The sequence below is a fragment of the Hirundo rustica genome, chromosome 3, assembly GCF_015227805.2.
Source record: "Hirundo rustica isolate bHirRus1 chromosome 3, bHirRus1.pri.v3, whole genome shotgun sequence".
In the NCBI taxonomy this organism is placed as follows: Eukaryota; Metazoa; Chordata; class Aves; order Passeriformes; family Hirundinidae; genus Hirundo; species Hirundo rustica.
The window spans coordinates 61955556-61974599 of NC_053452.1; the positions used below are offsets into that span (position 1 = coordinate 61955556).

General features: G+C 35.9%; 1 protein-coding gene across 4 annotated transcripts in view; it reads left to right on the top strand.

Annotated features, from left to right (window-relative positions):
• The window catches only part of PTPRK (protein tyrosine phosphatase receptor type K), a 388737-nt gene that overhangs the window by 160911 nt on the left and 208782 nt on the right, over positions 1 to 19044 (top strand). For all 4 annotated transcript variants that reach the window (XM_058419621.1, XM_058419620.1, XM_040057700.2 and 1 more), the window contains exons 4-5: positions 12988 to 13069; positions 14919 to 15034. In XM_058419621.1, coding sequence (XP_058275604.1) covers positions 12988 to 13069; positions 14919 to 15034 — 198 coding nt within the window. The remainder of the gene's footprint in view (positions 1 to 12987; positions 13070 to 14918; positions 15035 to 19044) is intronic.

Sequence of the window (19044 nt, forward strand, 5' to 3'; positions counted from 1 at the left end):
TGTTTTTACATATTTCTCTGTCTTGTTAAGTTTTGCCTTCACAGACATATGGTCTGTTCATATCAAGCAAGAGTAGAATCTGCCTTTCTTATATACAGTGTGAAGTGTGTGTGTGTGAGCACAATTTATATCTGTGGATGAAATGGAAACAGGCAGAATAGCTTAGAAAAGTACTATCAGCCGAGAAAGTGTTAGAGAAGCAGCAGCAAAAGAAAGTACAGAACTCCAATTTCCAAACTGATTAGAGACAGATTGTTGGAAGAAAATCTGAAGAATGTGAGCAATACAAATAACTCATGAAATCTGGGACTATTTTCTTTCCAAAATTCTTTAGGCACTGGCTCTTGTATTACTAGATGTTTTGGAAGTGAGGTAAAATCTAGGACTATCTGTAGTGTCACCTAGGGACATTATGTGTGTGTTTTTTCCTCCCTATTTGGTGATACCCATTTTCATGACAACGGTGGGCACCCTCAGACATGCCCATCACACCAGCTGTGACAAAGTAATCAGTTGGAGTTTGGAATTTGTGCCAACTGAATATTACTTTGGTAATATTTGGTAATATTTGTTACCTTGTGATGCCTTGATGCTTGTGTTTCCAGACTCATTGTTTCGTTTATTTTATTTGTGCACTGGCTTTTCTATCAGCTGACTTAGATGGAAGAAGTTTGCTTACCTCACCAGAAGTTTCCCTGCTATTTTAGCTTTGTATTTCAAAAGAATAGAAATAAATTTTGGTTTATAACTACTTTGGTGTTTGAGGGTGTCAGCAACGAGGAAACAGAGAATGAGACTTAGGCTTAGTGTAAAGCTCCTGTGAAGTCCCAGTGCTTACAGGAACAAGAGAAACCTCAGGTGACATCTAAATGGAAAACCTAAAAGAAAATTGTGCTATGGAAGGTAAGTGCACTCAATTTTTGAAGAGAGGACACTAAGAAATCTTCTCAGATGAGGATGGAAATGAATATTAGCTTTATTATTGAGGGATGCATTTTGGTGATGGTTCTTCTGTTTTGAAAGATGAACCAAGGAAATGAAGTAGAGAAATTATTCTTTTGGAGTTCCAACATTGAAAACAGAGACAGAGGCTTAAGGAAGATGGAGCTAAGTTGCAGGAAGCTTTGTTTTCACCTCTGCAAATTGTGTGTATTCTGGGAAGGAATGAGGGGAACAAGATATGCAAGTTGACAACTGAGGAGAGAGTCTGGAACGCACAAAGCTGTCAAAAAATGCCTGATAGAAGGGAATGTTGTGTTGAGGAAAGGAAAAATGAGGAGAAATGAAGCTGGCATAAGGAGAATGTTACATGCTAATTTTCCCCTGAAATTGTTTCCTAAGAAGGGTGTTGGAAAGTCTGACATTGAACAAAAACATTGAAAGTTGTTTTAGGATCTTCATGTTTGTTTTGGTAGTGTTGTACAAGTCACCTTTGAGTTAAGGCAATGTTTCTTTTACAGAGTTAAGACAAAAGCTTACTCAGTGTTGCATGTCAGGTGCAGGTATTGCACATTGCAATCAGTGTTGTTAATTCAAAACTGCCAAGAGATGTGGGAAGGAGAACCTAAAAGTTACATGAAAAAGAACTGGGTCTGTTTTAAGCAAGGGAAAGCAGAGAGGAATCTGGTGGCTGTATGTGGATCAGTGGGATTTATAAGAATATCTGAAAATGTTGCTAACTAAAAATTGCATAATGAGTCTGACAGCAGTTTTTGGATAAACATAGTTAATATTTGCTGAGACACAATGCCCAGTTCATACTTTGTCCAAATTCAAGGTATGTATTGGCACATGTAAGCACATTCATGCACACATCTCTACATCAATTACTAAATGCAGAAATATTTTAATATGCTGTAAGTTGATAACTTGTTCTCCTCTAGTGTCTCTCGTGTCTCCTTTGGAAGTTATGTACATACAACCAGATATATGTGTGTATATATATAGTTGAACCTTGTGCTACATTTAGGCTTGTGGTTTTATTTAAAAAGGTTTTTGAGAATTGATATCCAGGGGAAGTACTGTAAACAGATCAAAGCCTGTAGTTTTTAACACAGAGTTTGGAATAATTTTTGTAGCTCATCTTTAAAATTGGGAAAATAAATATTAATTCACATATATATAAAATATGAGCATGAAGTAAAAATATATTCTGTGGTGAACTTTGGTAATTTAAATCTACATGGATTTTCCAGCAGGAAACAATAGAGAATTTGTGACAGACACTGGCACTGCCTTCTCAGTATTTATTGCGGTGGAGCAATGTACTCTTGGCTTTTGCCTGGTATTTGTCTGTGGTTGTTAAAGATGTGTTTTAATGTTGGAAATTTCTTGTGGCCTGTGGTGTTTTGCAAACCTTTGTGAACTGAACATGATGATAATCACTGGTGACTACAGAAGCCTGAATCTGGTGAGGAGGGAAATCGTCATTCCAATTGCAAACCCTAATTTACTCCCACTTAAGAATTGCCTTTGTCATCCTTTATAAAATGTCATGTAAGTGAAAAGCACTGTGTTGAACATAATGCAGCGTGCTGTGATACAGATATCAACCAGATCCACTGGTGGGGTAGTGTTCCTGCCCCCTCACTGGAAAAAAGGACAGTTTAAATATACGTTTTTGACTTTCATTTAATAGCCAGCGGAACAATCTTTAATAACTTTCAGTGGCTTACAATAATGAACAATGAACCTTGAGAGCAGAAATTCTAAAATGTGTTTGTCTTGGGCTTGAAGTTTATTCTAACCTGGTAAGGATGTCTGCTCATGGCAGATAAAAATTGTAATCTTATAGGGTGAAAGGTTAGTACTCATCTATGCAAACTTTTTCTGCCATTTAGTAATCCATCTGTTAGAAAATTATTTTATAGGCATGTTAAAAAATATGTGTTTCAAATTAAAAGAAGCGATGGTAATTTTGCTCTGCTCATTATAAAACCTAAGTTGTTTCAAGAACAGTAATTGCTTGGTGTTTCACAGCTATTTTTCTGAACAATTTAGAAAAAGAAAAAATGAACAAGTTGGTACATTATCCTGAAAAAGTTCAAATAATGTGATTATTAATTTCTCTCTTTCAGGGGACAATATTCATTTGGAAAGTATTTTTGCCTTCCTTTTTCTGTGGAGAAAAAAATGATACATTCACGTGCAATACTAAAGACCAGATACATTACTCATTTTGGTAGGCAAAATTGCTGAAATAGCTTACATGGTACACCAACAAAAAAGGTCTGCTCAGTATTAATCTTCAGCACCTGAAAAATGAAAGTGGATTTGTTTTGGGAACAGAGAGACCCTTTTCTCTTGAAGTTAGGATTCATCATCCCTTTGTTTGACTTTTCAGTTTAGCTTATTTGTTCAAAGGCTGGTATCAGATGTCTATGCAGATTGATAATAGAGGGAAGATGGAAAGAAAAATAACTAATAAGACTTTGGTGATATATCGAAGTTAAGGGTTTTAAGGGGGGCATAGGAAGTTCTTTGCCCCCAAGTCTCTGTCTGGTTAATTTTTTCTCTTTGTGTCATGTGCCTTACTTGACTTGTCTGTAACTTGTCTTCCCTGCTCTGATCCAGTTACATTTGTTGAGCTCCTTAGTGGTATGTAACTCTTTCATACTTCTCCCTACAAAATGAGAATATAAGCTGAATACCTTTAGCTTTCTACTCCAAATAAATGGAAAAAATTGCAAAGATTCTGTATTTAATTCTTTTATTGTTGATGATATAATGCCTGAAAGCTCTAAAAATATCCCAGAAAAATATACCTGAAGAATCCCTTTTGAGTTAATTTAACATATTTGTCATTATCAGTGGTGGGGAAATCTAGATTTGGTATTGTTCCTGACTGATGTTTATCTACCTAATATCACAGACAGATTCCACAGCTATTACTTTTCCTGCTTCATCTTCTTTGCTACCTATTTCTGATGTACAAGTACCCTGAAAAATAAATATTTCACCGTCACAATCTCAAATGCAAGTCTCCACTTTAAGCAGGAAAATAGGGAATTAATCTGACGTGTCTGATTTCATTAAGCAAGGCATGTGCTATTATGTATAACCAAGTAGAAGTGACAGTTTAAATTGTTTCAGTGTTCCTGGTCTAATGTTTTCTGAAGTAGGAAGATAATTTTCAGAAAGACTTGCTGAAATTGCATCTTCATATCTGGAAGTCTGGCATATCTGGTGCATTTTGGAGACCTTTTCGAGGTCTTTCTCTTTGTAGCTCTCTAGGTAGTCTTAAGTGAAGGCAAAATCACCAAAACCTGCTCCCAAGTGTACACCGTAGACATGACACAAGAATGTCAGTGCGTTTTTGTTTCTTTGGGGTTTTTGAGGTGGTTTTGGTTTTGTGTGGGGTTTTTTTGTTGTTGTTGTGGTGGTGGTGGTTGGTTGGTTGGTTGGTTTGGGTTTCTTTTTTGTTTTGTTTTTACTTTATGAAATTAAATTTTAGAGTAAAAAGTTGTGGGTGCCATTGTTTAACTATGGAGTTGTAGTCTGTTCTTTTTTTTTTTAAGTTTGTATCAGTTTATGAAGACAGAAGCAAAACTTTAAGCTCTTTCTTCTTCAGGATCTTATTTTCAATGTATCATGCTCTTGAGAACCTCCTGGTTCTTCTGCTTTTTCATTCAAAAATATGAATTTGGTGGGCTTTGCTGTCACTTTACCAACCATGAGGAATTAATTTCTTTCAGTTGTAGTAGGAATAAAAAATAAAGGAGTTAAATCAATTATTAGGCGTGGCTTGGGGTTGTTCTATCCTAAATGTATGTGGAAATTCTGCTGCTTACACTAAAGTAAAGGTGCAGCCTGTCAAACTGATTTGTTCAAAGCTACTGTGGAGCAATAAATTAATGGTTAACTAAGTTTAGCTTGCATTCCATTGCTTCACTGTGACAAAAGCCATTTTATACTTGATTTCTTTGCTGTAATGTGCTTCTGGAGAACTTGCTTGCATTGTCTTTTCCATGCAATTGTTTTACCTGTAAATTAGGGCCTTATGATTATCCTTGATAAATATATGGATTTACTGGGTCTGTAATTACTGATGATAAACTGTCATCACTAAAAAGACTGTAATGACTGCCCTCTTAAACTTCTGGTCCATTAAACCAAAACACAAAAAAATCCTTGAGGTGCGTAAAAAAACAAAAGGAAGAAAGTATGAAAAAGTATACAAGATAGTTTAGGAGTTGCTGTGAGTCAGCTCCATAGTCCAGGGCAGCATGACCATTTAGGCTTGGATTCTCACATGGAAATATGGGACTTAACACAATAGATTTCGGGTTTTGGGTTATTAAAAAACTTGCCTGTTCAGATGTCAGCATTTGTCAGTGAAGTATCTGAGATCACTCTACAAGTGCAGAGGGCAGGATAAGGCTGTTGGAAGTACATTGCGTTGGCCCTTGAATGTGTCTCTGCCTCTCTGTGGCATGAAAATTGTTAATTTTCATGGCTAACAATGATTGCTGGAGAACCCTTTATAGCTCAAACTTTGTTGATGGACGATATAATATTTTTACTAGGTTATTAGTGGAAGGGGATAGCAAACCTTTCCAGGTAACTTATACCAATAATTCTTTCATCACCCTACTAATGATTCACGGGCAGGAATCATTATACAGCAGTCAGGTGTTAGTTGGTAGCCAGCATTCTGGCGGAATACATCTAGTAAATATTAAAAGTTGTAAAATGCATACATGAAAAATTTCAATTAACACTTTCTAAAGAGAACATAATCCAACCCATAGTGAGAGTCTGGAAGATAGATAGTCAAAAGTGATCTTAAGCCCTTCTGTTTAATATAATTGAAATAAAACTATTTTGTGGGACAACAGTTTCAGAAAACCAGAATGGTCAAAATTGAAAGGCACCTCTGTGGGTTATGAGGTCCTGTTCAAAATTTTTCCACAAGATAGGGAATTCCCAAAGGTCATTGAAAGTCAAAAAAAGGACTGACCTCTGCTCGAGGTTTGGAGAAGTGGCATTATGCCAGGCTTGTATTGCTGCATTTTCAGGTAGTTCCGAAGGACTGCTTCTGTGCTAGTAGGAAGAGTTTCCTAAAGATTTTAGTCTATCACAAAAATAAGCAAAGCATTGAGTATTTCATATGGATTCTTAACTTATTTCTTACTGCTATTCTCCCAATTCTAGCCTTTAAATCTCATGATTTACTGTGCTATCAATGTAACGATGTTGCCCATGGTAAAGAGTCATGCCTTTGTACATGGTGCTACTGTTATGTTAAAATCTCAATCATTTAAGAGCTTTCACCCTTAAACAAATGTTTTGGGTGTTTGATGATCCGGTGTTTAAGGGCCGTGTAAGGATGTTTTCCTCAAGTTCTGCAGTCAGTCAAGAGCAAGATGGGATTTTACAAAACTGTAAGTATTCCCCCATGATAAACTACCACTGCTCCAAAGCCAGAGTAGCAGTAACTCATCTGTGTGTGGTGCTTCATGCAGACATTTTCTAGGCAGGAGGATAGAAACGTTTGGCATAAGCAACTTGAAGGAAGTAAGAAAAGATAAGTGCAGAGATGTGATTTGTTTCTTTCTGCTGTTCGTTGTTAACACAGTGGTTTCCAGGGTCACTGAGTAATTTCTAGCTTTTCCTGCCATCAGGCAATTGTCATACAGGTCCTTTCAAAGGCTTATTATGCTTCATATTAATTATCTATTTTGTTGGAACATGTAACTTGCTTGTGGAGGTAAAATATTGTTATTAACTCTTAGCATGTTTGAATTGTTTAGCTCAAGAAAACCTAACCTACAGTTCTTGCTTTCATGTAAAGAGATGATTTTACACTTGTGGTGTGGCTTTGTTGTGTGTTGGTTTTTTTGTTTGTTTGTTTGTTTTGTTTTGTTTTGTTTCTTTTGTTTTGTTTTTTTTTTTCCCTCAGGATTGAATAGGTAGCTAGGTCATTTACCACTAACAAGTTGTCTGAAACATCACCCTTTAGGACCCTATGGCATGTTTTTGTGTGTAATTCTTCACCAGAGAGCACAAACTGAGATAAATTGCGGAATACGGATTTCCCTATGTCAAGTGAAGCCTAAATGTAACTGTAGGGATGAGAGAAGTTCTGAATATCAGGGTTCCTTGTAGGTGACTCTGAGACGCTTGAAGAATCTGAGATGACCAGCTCAGCTGGATACCAGTGAGAAGACAGCCTTAACTTCTTTGGTTTCCAATGTCAGGAGGTGTGTTACTGAGGAATAAAGAAGTAATAGAGTATTAGCTGGCCTGGCAGATTTGAGATTCCAAAGTTTTCACCCAAGTGTTTGATTTGCGGCGCTGAAGTTCTCTTGGGTCGTGTCAGCTGCAAAGGCTGCCTCACAGCATTACTTGAGCATTCAAGTGGAATTAATTATCTTTTCATGATTTCTAAATTAGTTCAGCAAAATTGTCTGTAACTTTCACAAGAGAAAGGCTTTTCATTATGTCAACAAAATTTTTATATGTTAGATAAAATTTCTTTAGCTGTCCCTTTCAGCTAGCTTCCATTAAGTGTTTCTTTTGTAACATGACACTGTTCTCATATTTATATTAATTTTTAGTTTCTTGGTAATTAAACCCTTTGCGTCAGTGTTTTAAAATGCCTTTTACACTGTGAAGCATTGGATAGGACTAGAAATTTGTCAGTGAATAGGATTTGTTACTGTTTGATATATATTGGTCTTGCTCTGCATGGCATTTCATCTGCAGAAAATTATTTTACTGCAAAAAACCCACTTTCCTCTATGTGCTGTTTAACCTTTTTCAATTCTATTGCAAGTACTAGGTTTGAGTATAACTGGAATACCGTACTGTGCTGTTACAAACCTGAAAATTAATGAATTACATAGGTGTGTATGAAGTTGAAAAAAACTTTAAAGTTTTCTTTTTATATTCTTACGCAAGATTGAAATTTTATATCTGGTGAGGTTAATGGAACACATCTGGTGAATTTAGTTGATATGACTTCACTTCTTCTTTTGGTTTGAAGTTTGGTGGGTTTTTTTGTTGTTTTTGTGGGGCTTTTTAGTAGTTTGTTTTTCAGTGTTTTTTGTTTTGTTTTTGTGTTGTGCTGTGGTTTTACTGTGGTTTAGCACAGATGTGGTAACTTCTGTCTGCACACAGCTCTCTAGTACATCTTTCCACCAAGCACTGGAATTCAACCATGTACAAGTTTGATTTCAGATAACCTAGCTAGTAGAAGCCCTAGTATACCTGAACAAAAATATGTTGTAGATTGAATGCTTTATGGAAATTACATATCTAAGCTTTTCCTTTAAAAACTTTTTAATATTTTCATCTCTAATTCTTCTTCACTTCTCTCTAATTATATGTATTAGAGCCTATCAAGAAAAAAAACTGTAAATGGAACACTACATTTCTGTTGTAACTAAACCTTTTAATGCTCACTTTTATCTAACTGAGGCATTGCTTTCTGTATATGATGATGTAGCCGGACTGCTGTCAAAACTGGGGATTGTGCCTCCTTCACTACCATGACTGGTCAGAGCTAATCAAGTGGAGAAAGGACAAGGAAATCTCCAAATTGTGCTGAAAACACCGTTCTTGGTGGTGGAGCATTGCTTACAAGAAAACAGCTTTTACAAAACCTATGAGGAATTGTATTCCTAAGGGTAGGCTTTAGGCTACAGAGTTGTTTTCCCTCTTTCCTGGCTACATTTTTTTGCTTCATTGACTAGGTATGCTTTGGTAGTGCTTATTTTGATCAGTGCGTCCAATGAGCTAATGATGATGATACAAAAACTTTTGGATCCTGACAAGAGTTAAAACTTCTGTGAGGCCAGGCTTTAAGAAGTACATTTCCTATATTCCTGCTAGTGCAGGGTTAGCCTTCATGACGATTACAGGATGCATTGTTAGGGCTGTGAAGCAATGTGGAGGTTTAAGTATTTCTTGAGCATTAAACTTCAATAACTAAACACCTGTAGGAGTTTCTGCTGTAATAATTACTACTTTTTCCATTGCATTCAAACACTGTTGAGTATTTAAACTGGTCAAAATGCTTATTCCTGGAATAATATTGAATAAATAGTGATTGTAATCTTCTGGATTTTAGAGCTGGGCTATGAAAAGATATGTGTTATTTTCTGGTGCCTAAACCAGAACAGTGTTTTTTGGTGGGTTTTTTTCCTGTGTGTTTTTTTTTGTTTGTTTGTTTGTTTGTTTTGGTTTGGTTTGGTTTGGTTTTTTTTTAAATTTTTATTTTATTTTGTTCTTCTCATTATACACCTAATTTTCAGCTTGGTGCCCTTTACAGGTTGACAAGTATATAGGTAAGAGTGGTGTGATTGACAGAATCTAGTTAGATTTCCAAATGTCCCTCTGCATAAACTTATAGTGAAGCTAAGTTGCCATTCTATGAGATACTTCCTTAGATACAGAATTGTTCCATCATGTTCATATGGGATCAGAATTGGTGTCAAAACAACAGTGCAAACACAGAAGTTTATAGGTAAAAGCTACATTGGAATTGCAAGGACAGTATGTAATTGAGGTCCTATAGAAGGACTCACCAAATGTGAGTGATTGAGAAATAAAATGACAGGCACATTTACGTGTTGATAGTGAGACATGAAAAAATGCACACTCCATAAAATCTAAATTTCACGTACAGTATGATGGACTCAGTTGAAGCTTGCCATTGCCACCCTGCAGCAGAGTTGTGGGGCTCATAAAAACATCAGCATAGAGCTCAGTGATGGTCAAAAAAAGCAAATGAAGTGTTAAGAATGGTTAAAGAAGTTCAATATAAATTAGGTAATGGTATTAAGCTGTTGAATAAATTATGACTCACTCATATTTTGATTACTGTGTGCCAGCTCTGCTGTTGTTATCTTCAAAGAATATAGTGCTGTTAGAGAGAGCTTTAGAGAGAAGGATGAGCATAATCAAAGCAAAGGGAATTTGCTTTGAAAGGCTTTTACATGAGATTGGCTCAACAATCTGGGACTCTTCAAGTTTGAGACAAAGTTACTTGTACATTTAGAATATATACTAGAGGTTTACAAAGTTGTGAATAATATAAAAGGCTGATTGGGAACAATTTGTCACTGATTTGGGTCATTAAAGGAAGTCTGGTATAAACCACACAAATGGAAACGTCTCTTAATGCTGTCAATAGTAAATCCGTGGGTTTTTCCAAATGACACTGTGTTCGCTAAAAGCTTGCATGGTTTTAGGGAGAAAATGGCCCAGTATGTGGATAAGAAATACATTAGGAATGGCTAAATACGTAGAAGTGCATCCAATTCAGAAGTTCCAGTGGCACTGGGTCTTCATTTATACTTGAATGTAGGTACTGCATACACAAGGATATGCAATTTTATTTGGAGAAGTAAACTACTATTTGTGTATCATCTTGGAACTCTGTAGAAAATTCTGGGATTAATTATGCTTGAGTAGCATTTGAATTACCCAAAATATTCAGCACTTCCCATTCTCATTCATTGTGTCAGTTCTGGTAGAAATGAGATAGGATAGCTGTCTCCATAAAGCTGCTCTGCGCCAGCCCAATTCATCCCCTGGAAACAGTTTCTCTCTCCATTAAAGAAAGTGAGCATCTCTCAGAAGTGAACTATATGGGCATGCAATTAAATTGTAATAAGGGGAAGGACATTTATGGTTGCACAGGCAACTAATGTTTTCTGGCTAGAGTGATAGTCTGAATGATTTTTCAGCTAAAACAAAAGTGTTGAAGCCATTCTTTCTAGGACTGTAAACTGAGGAGCAGTGCAGATGAAGTGCAAGATTCACTCCCAAATGGTGAAGGCAATAGCTAAACAGTCTGTTTTTTCTCAAGTAGTTTGTGTATTTGGGGAAAAGAACTACCTCAGGTTCTTGTCTAACTTGTTAGCACTTTGAACTGAGGTTTTCACTTATATATGCAATTCCCTTTTTCCATTTCCCATTTTAAATGAGAACAGATGTTATCAAATGAAAGCCTGATAATAATTTTTTAAACTGAGCTGTACTTTTTTTGCTGTATTGTATCTATAGTTATGAATGTTTCATAGTTGCATTTGTAGCAATTATGAATATAAAAATACTATGTTTATGAAATCTCAGCTCTCTTATATCTGTCTTTTTAATCATTGTATTTTTCTTTTGCTTACCTTGTAAACCTGATCCCTTATAACTTTCCATAAACTTCTTGCCTTTCTGTGTTTCTCCATGTTTTCTGTTTTCTGGTGTTTGTTTTTTTGTTTGTTTTGGGGGGGGTTGTTTGTTTGTTTGTTTTTGAGTTTTTTGGGGGGTTTTTTGGTTTTTTTTTTTTTGTTTGGTTTGGTTTGGTTCTTTTCTTTCTTTCTTTCTTTCTTTCTTTCTTTCTTTCTTTCTTTCTTTCTTTCTTTCTTTCTTTCTTTCTTTCTTTCTTTCTTTCTTTCTTTTCTCATGGATTTTCTTTCTTTTCTCTTTTCCCATGTCTTTATCTTTCTATTTTCTGTGGATTTATCTTTTTATGATAATTTCCTACTCCTACTGGTGAAGATTACTAGAATAAATCTGGCAGAGGTAAAAAACTGAAGTAAATTAGTTCCCAGCTGTATCCCAAGAAAGGTAGCTTTGTCTCCTCTGACTCCCAGTGTAAGAAAGTATCAACACACAGGAGAAGGACGCACTTATATAGGCAGAGCTTTCCTGAGAATTTGATCTAAGTTATTTTCAAGGGAATTCATAACAACCCAGTCGGACTGAGGTGCAAATTTAGTTCCCTTCTTAGTGTTGGTGCTCAAATTTCTTAACTAGACTTTGAGAAACAATGTGCTTTCAGAGTATGTGTATGTTATAGAACTGTATTTTGTTGTAAAGAAAGCAGTCTATCAGAAGTACTTTAATGTTTATTTCTTATTGAGTTGACTTCAATACCATGCAACCATTTAAATAAAAAAGATGCTAATCCAAACCATTAAAGAATTAAAGATATTTACACTGATGTTCATTACTGAGAACAAGTGCCAGCTCTCTAAAAATGCCTGAAGAGTGGGTAGACTTTGTCAAACAGTGCTCTGGTCAGAAATGTCAACGCACAAGGCACAGTGTGAAAGTAAGTCCCTCAGACACTAAATTAATTTCCACCATGCTGTTGTTGGCCAAGGTAGGAGGAAGAGGCAGAGAATGAAGTGGATTTTGTAACTGAATTCCATTTGGGTGCAAATAAAATTAGCAGGGAAAATAAAATAAAATAAAATAATAATTAAAAAAAAAAAAAAAAAAAAAAAAGAGAGAGAGAAATTGTTTAGAAATGCAGTCTTAGCAAGACTGTCTGGAGAAATTAGAAGAAGGATTGTAGTCCAGTGCTACCAAACTATACATTCCCCACAGGCATCCTCTTTCTGCAGTCAAAGCACAATTTCAGGAGCTCTCTGAACCACCACCAAACAACTCTTGGTTGTTAACTGCCCGTTTGGGGTGGGACAAGACGCTGGATGTGAAGACAGTCTCTTCTTTTCCTCATGCATAGGAATTTCCTCATTTCCTTGCAAGAAGGAAGAATGAAGTAAATGACAACTGCATAAGTCTCATGCTAGAGCTGTTCTTTTTTTGCCACTGGGGAGTGCCGCACTAATTCTGTGTTTTCCTGTGCAACTGTGCTGTAGAAGGTTACAGAAGACTCTATTGTGACCCCCCAGGAAGAGCACAAATTTTGTTAAAATTGGTTGATCACTTGTGCGCTGTGATGCCTAACCTGTCTGAAAGTAATGGCATTTTTTTCAGAATTGAATCATGTTTGCACATTTAGCTGAGATAAAACGGTATAGAGTTTCTGGTGTGCTATGAGCAGCAAAGCAAGCCATGTATATGAATGGTATGGAATGGCACCACACTGAGTAATAAATATTCCATTCAGTTGTCAAACCTTGTAGGAACTTCAACTAAATGAAAAAGGCAATGTGTCTTATATCTACACGCTTGCCACCAGGGGAATTCTGTAGAAATGAGTGTTATAAACATTTTTTTCTTTCATTTTGACAGGTAATATTTGAAGCTGAAGTCTCAGATGGAAGAAATGGCTACATTGCCATTGATGACATCCAGGTCCTGAGTTACCCTTGTGGTAAGTAATGATTAGGAGCTGCATTTTTCTCTGTCTTTTCAGGACATATTGATATTGCGGTGGACTGCTCAGTTTTCATCACTTGATCACTGAGATTCTTTGTTCTTTCAGTAGTATTTTTTATTTTTGTTGCAGCTTCCAGGAAGAAATGTGATTGCAATAGTGATTTACCTGGGTGAAATATTTTTCTGCCAGAAGTAAATTATACAGGGATTAAAAAAAAAAAAAAAAAAAAAAAAAAAAAAAAAAAAAAAAAAAAGCATTCTTCAGTGTCTTTTTAGTCTCATGCAGTTGGTGTGCATAATCAAAATGGATTTTAATGTTAATGTGTATACTCACTGATTAAAGAAAGCTGAATTTCCAGATGCTTGTAGGAGGTTTATCAGATTTCATACCCCTTTTTTTTTTTTTTTTTTTTTTTTTTTCCCCTAAACAGACAAAATAGATTTTAAAAAGAAAAAAAAGAGCTTCTGGCTATTGAACTACTGAGTGATTGCATTTTGTTTATTTTTTTGTGGACAGACTTCAGGCATTTATGTTTGCCTTTTCCTGCTAATCCTGGTGAATAATTGCACACATGCAAACACAAGTTGTGATAATGAAAATATTCTACTTATAAAGGAGAAAGAAATTGTCACAGTGTATTTCTGACATTTGTTATCAAAATTTTTTTGGCAATTTGTTTCTGTTTAACTCTTCTCAGCTTCCCCTAGACATGTCCTTTCTAAAATATGATTTCATTTTAATGTACCACATGGCTGATAATTTAATTGTTTCTGAAATGACCAGGACATAACAATATCCTGTTCTAACTTTGCAAAAATGATGCCAAATAGTAAAGTTCCAGTGGCAACCTCACATCTTGTTTTCTTCTACCTCAAACCTTTTTAAACTGTAGCTCTCGGGAGCTATCAAGCTTACAGGGTATTTGAGTGACTTACCTTTTTAATATTTCAGCCAGCCCAGCTATCTGATGTCTGTACTCGGTAATGCTCTGCTTGGATTCAGTATCTGTCTTTCATATTTATTTTCTTCCTCTTCTTTTTGTTTTGTTTTGAAGTGCCAAAACAAAAGGCACTTGGGTACAGTCATCCTAGCACATTATCAGTATGTTATGGTATTCAGACAAGCTCTTTTTGTTACTGATGTTTAAACCCTGTTTGTTCCAATTTAATGCTTTTTCCTGTGCGTCATGTTTTTTTTTAGTAAGCACAAAGAAAGAACAGTTCAGCTACTGTTTGCTTTAGTCATTCTTGAGAAAAGGGTGTGTGAGCTGTGTAATGTGCCCATTCCTCAAATATTTCTGTTGGCTTTTGTAGGTCAAGTAAATCCTTCAGGTGGTTGTGCCACTGAGATTTCCCACAGCCTTTCTCAGTGTGGGAATAGATTTGTCAGTTTCTGAAATACTATATTCAATGCCAGAAATTATTTCATTTTCCTAAACAGGAGTTCAGAGTCACATTGCAAATAACAAGAACAGCATCTATTTGCTTGAGCAATATGCTGCTAATTGGGTTTTTCTCAGTGTGATGGATTTCATACAGTCAAAAGTCTTTGGGATAATTCTGTTGAGTGCTGCTATTATTTTGGCATCTGATCTTTTGGCTTCTATTTTAAAAAGACTTTATTATTACACATGTATAACATAAAGTTAGAAGAATTACTAGGGGAGAAGGAAAAGAACTGAAGGCACTCCTCGAATGCAGATGAGACAAATAATCTCTCTTCTGTTTCTTTTTTAGCCAAAGATTGTTAAAACGTGGAGATTGAGGGAGATAGTAATGTTTCTGACACATTTATTTTTTTGTAATTATTTTTATTTGTAATTTTTTGTTTTCTTCCTCTACAGATAAATCTCCACATTTTTTGAGGCTGGGGGATGTGGAGGTCAATGCAGGGCAGAATGCTACATTTCAGTGCATTGCTACAGGGAGGGATGCAGTGAATAACAAGTTATGGCTCCAGGTAAGGCTAATTCATGGAAGTCTATTTGGCTAGAGGACAAGCTGCCTTCTTGGAGATGAAATGCTTAAAATTCAAAGCCTTTTATTTTTCTGCATGTAAAATATGTAGCTTAAATGGAATTTTATGTCTGTTCAATGGAAAAACTTGTAAGCTGTTTTGCAACGTTGTAAAGCTTGGATTAAAAATAAGAACTTGTGTGGGTGCTGGGGTAAGGTTGGCCCTTAGAGGCATTGTGTGCATTCTCCCACTGTAAATCAGCTCCTTTTTATCAAAATTTATTATTATTCAATCCAGACAATTGCCATTTGGGATCTAGTAATACACAGATGTAACACAGCTGTCATGAATTTTGAGGATTTTATAGTCACGTAAATTACCTGTCCAAGCAGGTGGCTGGAGGGATGTGGCTGTACACATCCTTTTTCTCTGTCTCCATAATAAGAGGAGCTTAAACTTTTACTCATGTATAATTGCAAATATTATGTATGTCAGAATTTAAGAGATGACTATAACCACAATATAACCCTTCTTACTATGAAAGAAGGAAAAAAAGAAATGGACACCACCATCCCTCCAAAATACCCAGTCTCCTCTCTATTACAGTGGTGGGGTACTTACATTTAAGACCACTGGTTGAGTAGAACAATGGCAAAGTTTCCAGCTGCTATTAAAAAAAAAAAAAACAAAAAAAAACCCACCTGCTTAAAAAGTATTTAAAAAATCACTTTAGTGCTACACGTACAACTTATGTGTATTCTTTTGTTTATATGTAAACCTTAGGCACCAACATACCTTTAGAATGGTTTCTAAATATGTCTTCTAAAACTTTAGTTTGTTATAATGTTTATACCTGTTTATTTTCAGAACGAAAACCTATGTAATGTTTGGGAAATGTTCCTTTAAATTATCTACAATCAGAACTTTAAAATATCTATTTTTGGTCAAATGTGTTTTGAAGTGAACCATAATCAGTTGTTTCAGTCTGATTTCTGTTTTAATACTGGAAATGATGAGCCTTGGCTAACTGTTGCATATAGGCATGTGATAAGCTTGAAATTTTAAAGAGATTTTTTAAAAAGATGATAAAAAATCTGATATGCAAAATGTATTATTAGGCAAATAGGCTGCAACATTAAAAAGGAACACAAGCAGTAACTGCATTGCATTTAGTGGAAAGGTATCAGCTGTAGGAATGATTTGTACTCCATGTCTTTGAGCAGTAATTTGTTTAAATTGAGTAAACATGTAATGTATTCATTCAGAAAAAGCAGCTTGATTTCAGAGACTTGCCAAATAGAGCACACACAGCACAAAAAATTAAACTGGCTTGGATTTTGCTATATCCAAGGCAAAACAATAGCACAAGGAGCATTCCAGCAGACCTGTGAAGCACTTTCAGTGGTCAGAAACACCCAGCAGAGACAGCCAGCTGGAAATCTTCCCTATCACTCACTCCTTGGAGTCAGATAACTCTGACAGATTATCCTTTCTAACTTTCACTCCCTGGAGAAGCCCAGCTAGCAGCCAGATCAACTCAGAAAACATATGTTTTGTCCCTCCATATGCTTCATGGATAGTTTATTTTTTTGTGTGTGTATGTGGCTCACAGATGTGATAATTTCTCAGTGTGATAGATAAAGTATTGTGGAGGTTATAACTCTGCTTGCCTGGGAATGTGAAGTGCCCTGATACTCTTGAAGATGCCTTGATACTTCTGTTCTCTTTCTTGTTCTCCTGTAAACAATACTCAATTTTCACCAGTTTAGGGGTGACTTTTTTTTCACTCATCATTCCCCCTTGTAATCCTACTTGCCCAATGTAGTGTGAATTGGCAACCTTCCCTATATGTATAATTTTCCTTAGATTGTGCTCAAAGCTACTGTTGTTGTGCATAGCTAAGGTGAATTTACTCCTTATCCTTAAAAACTGGCATGGATAGTGAGGTACAGGCCTCATGAAACACTGGAGTGTAACTTGGAAAAGTTTGCTTTAACCTTTGACCAAACTCAAGATTCATAAAGCCCGACTAGCCTGAAAGGTAGAACTGGCAGATCAAATCAAATGCCTAAGTAATTGTTTTTGAGAGCCTTCAGCTGAAACATTCCAGGAATGTATTTTTCTCATAACAAGAAAGGCCATTATAAAGAAAAAAAAAAGACGAAGTGCAAAAGTGAAAAATAAGTGGACGATGGTGGGGAAGAAGAATGTGGCCAAGAACATAGTTTTAGAGAAAATAGCTTTTGGTTATGTCCTTATTGAAAGAGAAAACCTATTTCCTTGAGGAATAAAAAAGAGGAAAAAAAAAAACAACGAAGAATTTGCTATTAAAACACATTCTTTGATAAGGAAAATTTGAGGAGCAATCTGGGACATCAGGCTTTTTTTCATCTGAGGAGATCTAAGATTTCATTTGCTTTCATTTCTATTGAAGTAGTAAATATGCACTGGCTGAGATTTTGTTGAAGACTCTACCAGTGTTCTCTGGCTTGTGCAGTCTTCTGTTTTGAGAAGAATTAAAGTAAACTCAGCAGCCTGTGGAAAAAATAGCAGGCACCATGCTCTGTGTTCAAAGTCTTGCAGTCCCATGGCTGCTTCAGCCAGTCTTGGTCTCAGCTGCTACGGTCTGAGCTTCAGCCTCTAGATCTCTCTCTGTACTGATCTGGAGCTTTTGCAGCTCTCCAGTAAGTCAGTTCAGGAAAGTGATCTGACTGGAAAAGATTTTGACTCCAATTGGATTTTTGTTGTTGCGGGGGGAAGGGAGGTTGGGGAGGACTGTTTGTATTGTTGTGGGGTTTTGGTGATTTGTTAATGTTTTTTTCCTGGTTTTGTGGGTTTGTATTCTTTTAATTTTTTTTTTTTTTTTTTTTTTTTTTTTTTTTTTTTTTTTTGCTTGGTCTTTTATTTTTTGGGTGCTTTGTGTGTGTGTTTTTTCCCCAGCTTGATTCATGTCTAAATTACCCATATAAATAATGCCAGCAGGTGGAAAGAGATTGGGATGTTCCATTAGAAACAGGGAAGAGGGAAAGACTGTAACCACATGTTATAAAAGTGAGGATTATGGTAGTGTGTCTCCTTGTAGACCTATATAAACTTCAATTTTGTTTTAGTTTTTGGGCTCTGATCATATACTAAATGTTCTATCTGCAAGTACATTTCCATGCTTATGTTTTTCCCAGTGTATATATAATTAAGTGCACATAGCTTTATGTGCCTAAAAATAAAAATGGACAAAAATAGGCACAGCATTGCAGTACACTGTTTCCTGTGTGTTTACTGCTGTAATGACAGTATTTTCATCAACACCATTTTCTATAAATGTATGTCTGTAAACATTTCACACAAATAGGGATTAGCACTGAATTGAACTTCTCCTGACTTTCATGGCTGCAGATTCTGCTCTTGTTTGTTTGTTTGGGATTGTATGTGGTCTCTCATCCCCTTTGTTAGCCCTTTCCTGCCACTTTTGTATTTTGCAGCCTCAGTAGACCAATGTTTGGGACAGTAAAACTCTGTCATTGAAAGATAAGCAGTAAAGATAACAGAAGTTTTCAGAAGTTGAGGCTGCATCAATACAGAACAAATATTTGCACAAAGAGATTTAACTGGTTGAACAAGATGATCTGAAACACACCTTTGTGACAGTGTGAATAGTAGGTGTGGGAGCAGGGCAGAAATGCAGCTCAGATTCTTTTGTTCTTCACCTTCTCAACCTGATCTGCTATCAAATCTTCTACTGTTGTGAGCTGAAGGATTCTCTTTATGACCTGCAATTATTAGCAAATTCTGAAAGGCTTTCAAAGTCCTTAGTTTTTGTTTAAGTGTTAAACAACATTGATGTTGTTTCTGAAATACTTTAAGTCCTTCACAGTGCTTAATATCTTTTTTACTTGTGATTCCCTTCAGGATGTAGTGCTGGGGGGCGCTTTTTTTTTCTCATTATTTTCCAACTTCTCTTAAAATTTCCACTGTTATATGTCATGCACCAACAGCTCTAGTTTGGTCTTACTGCC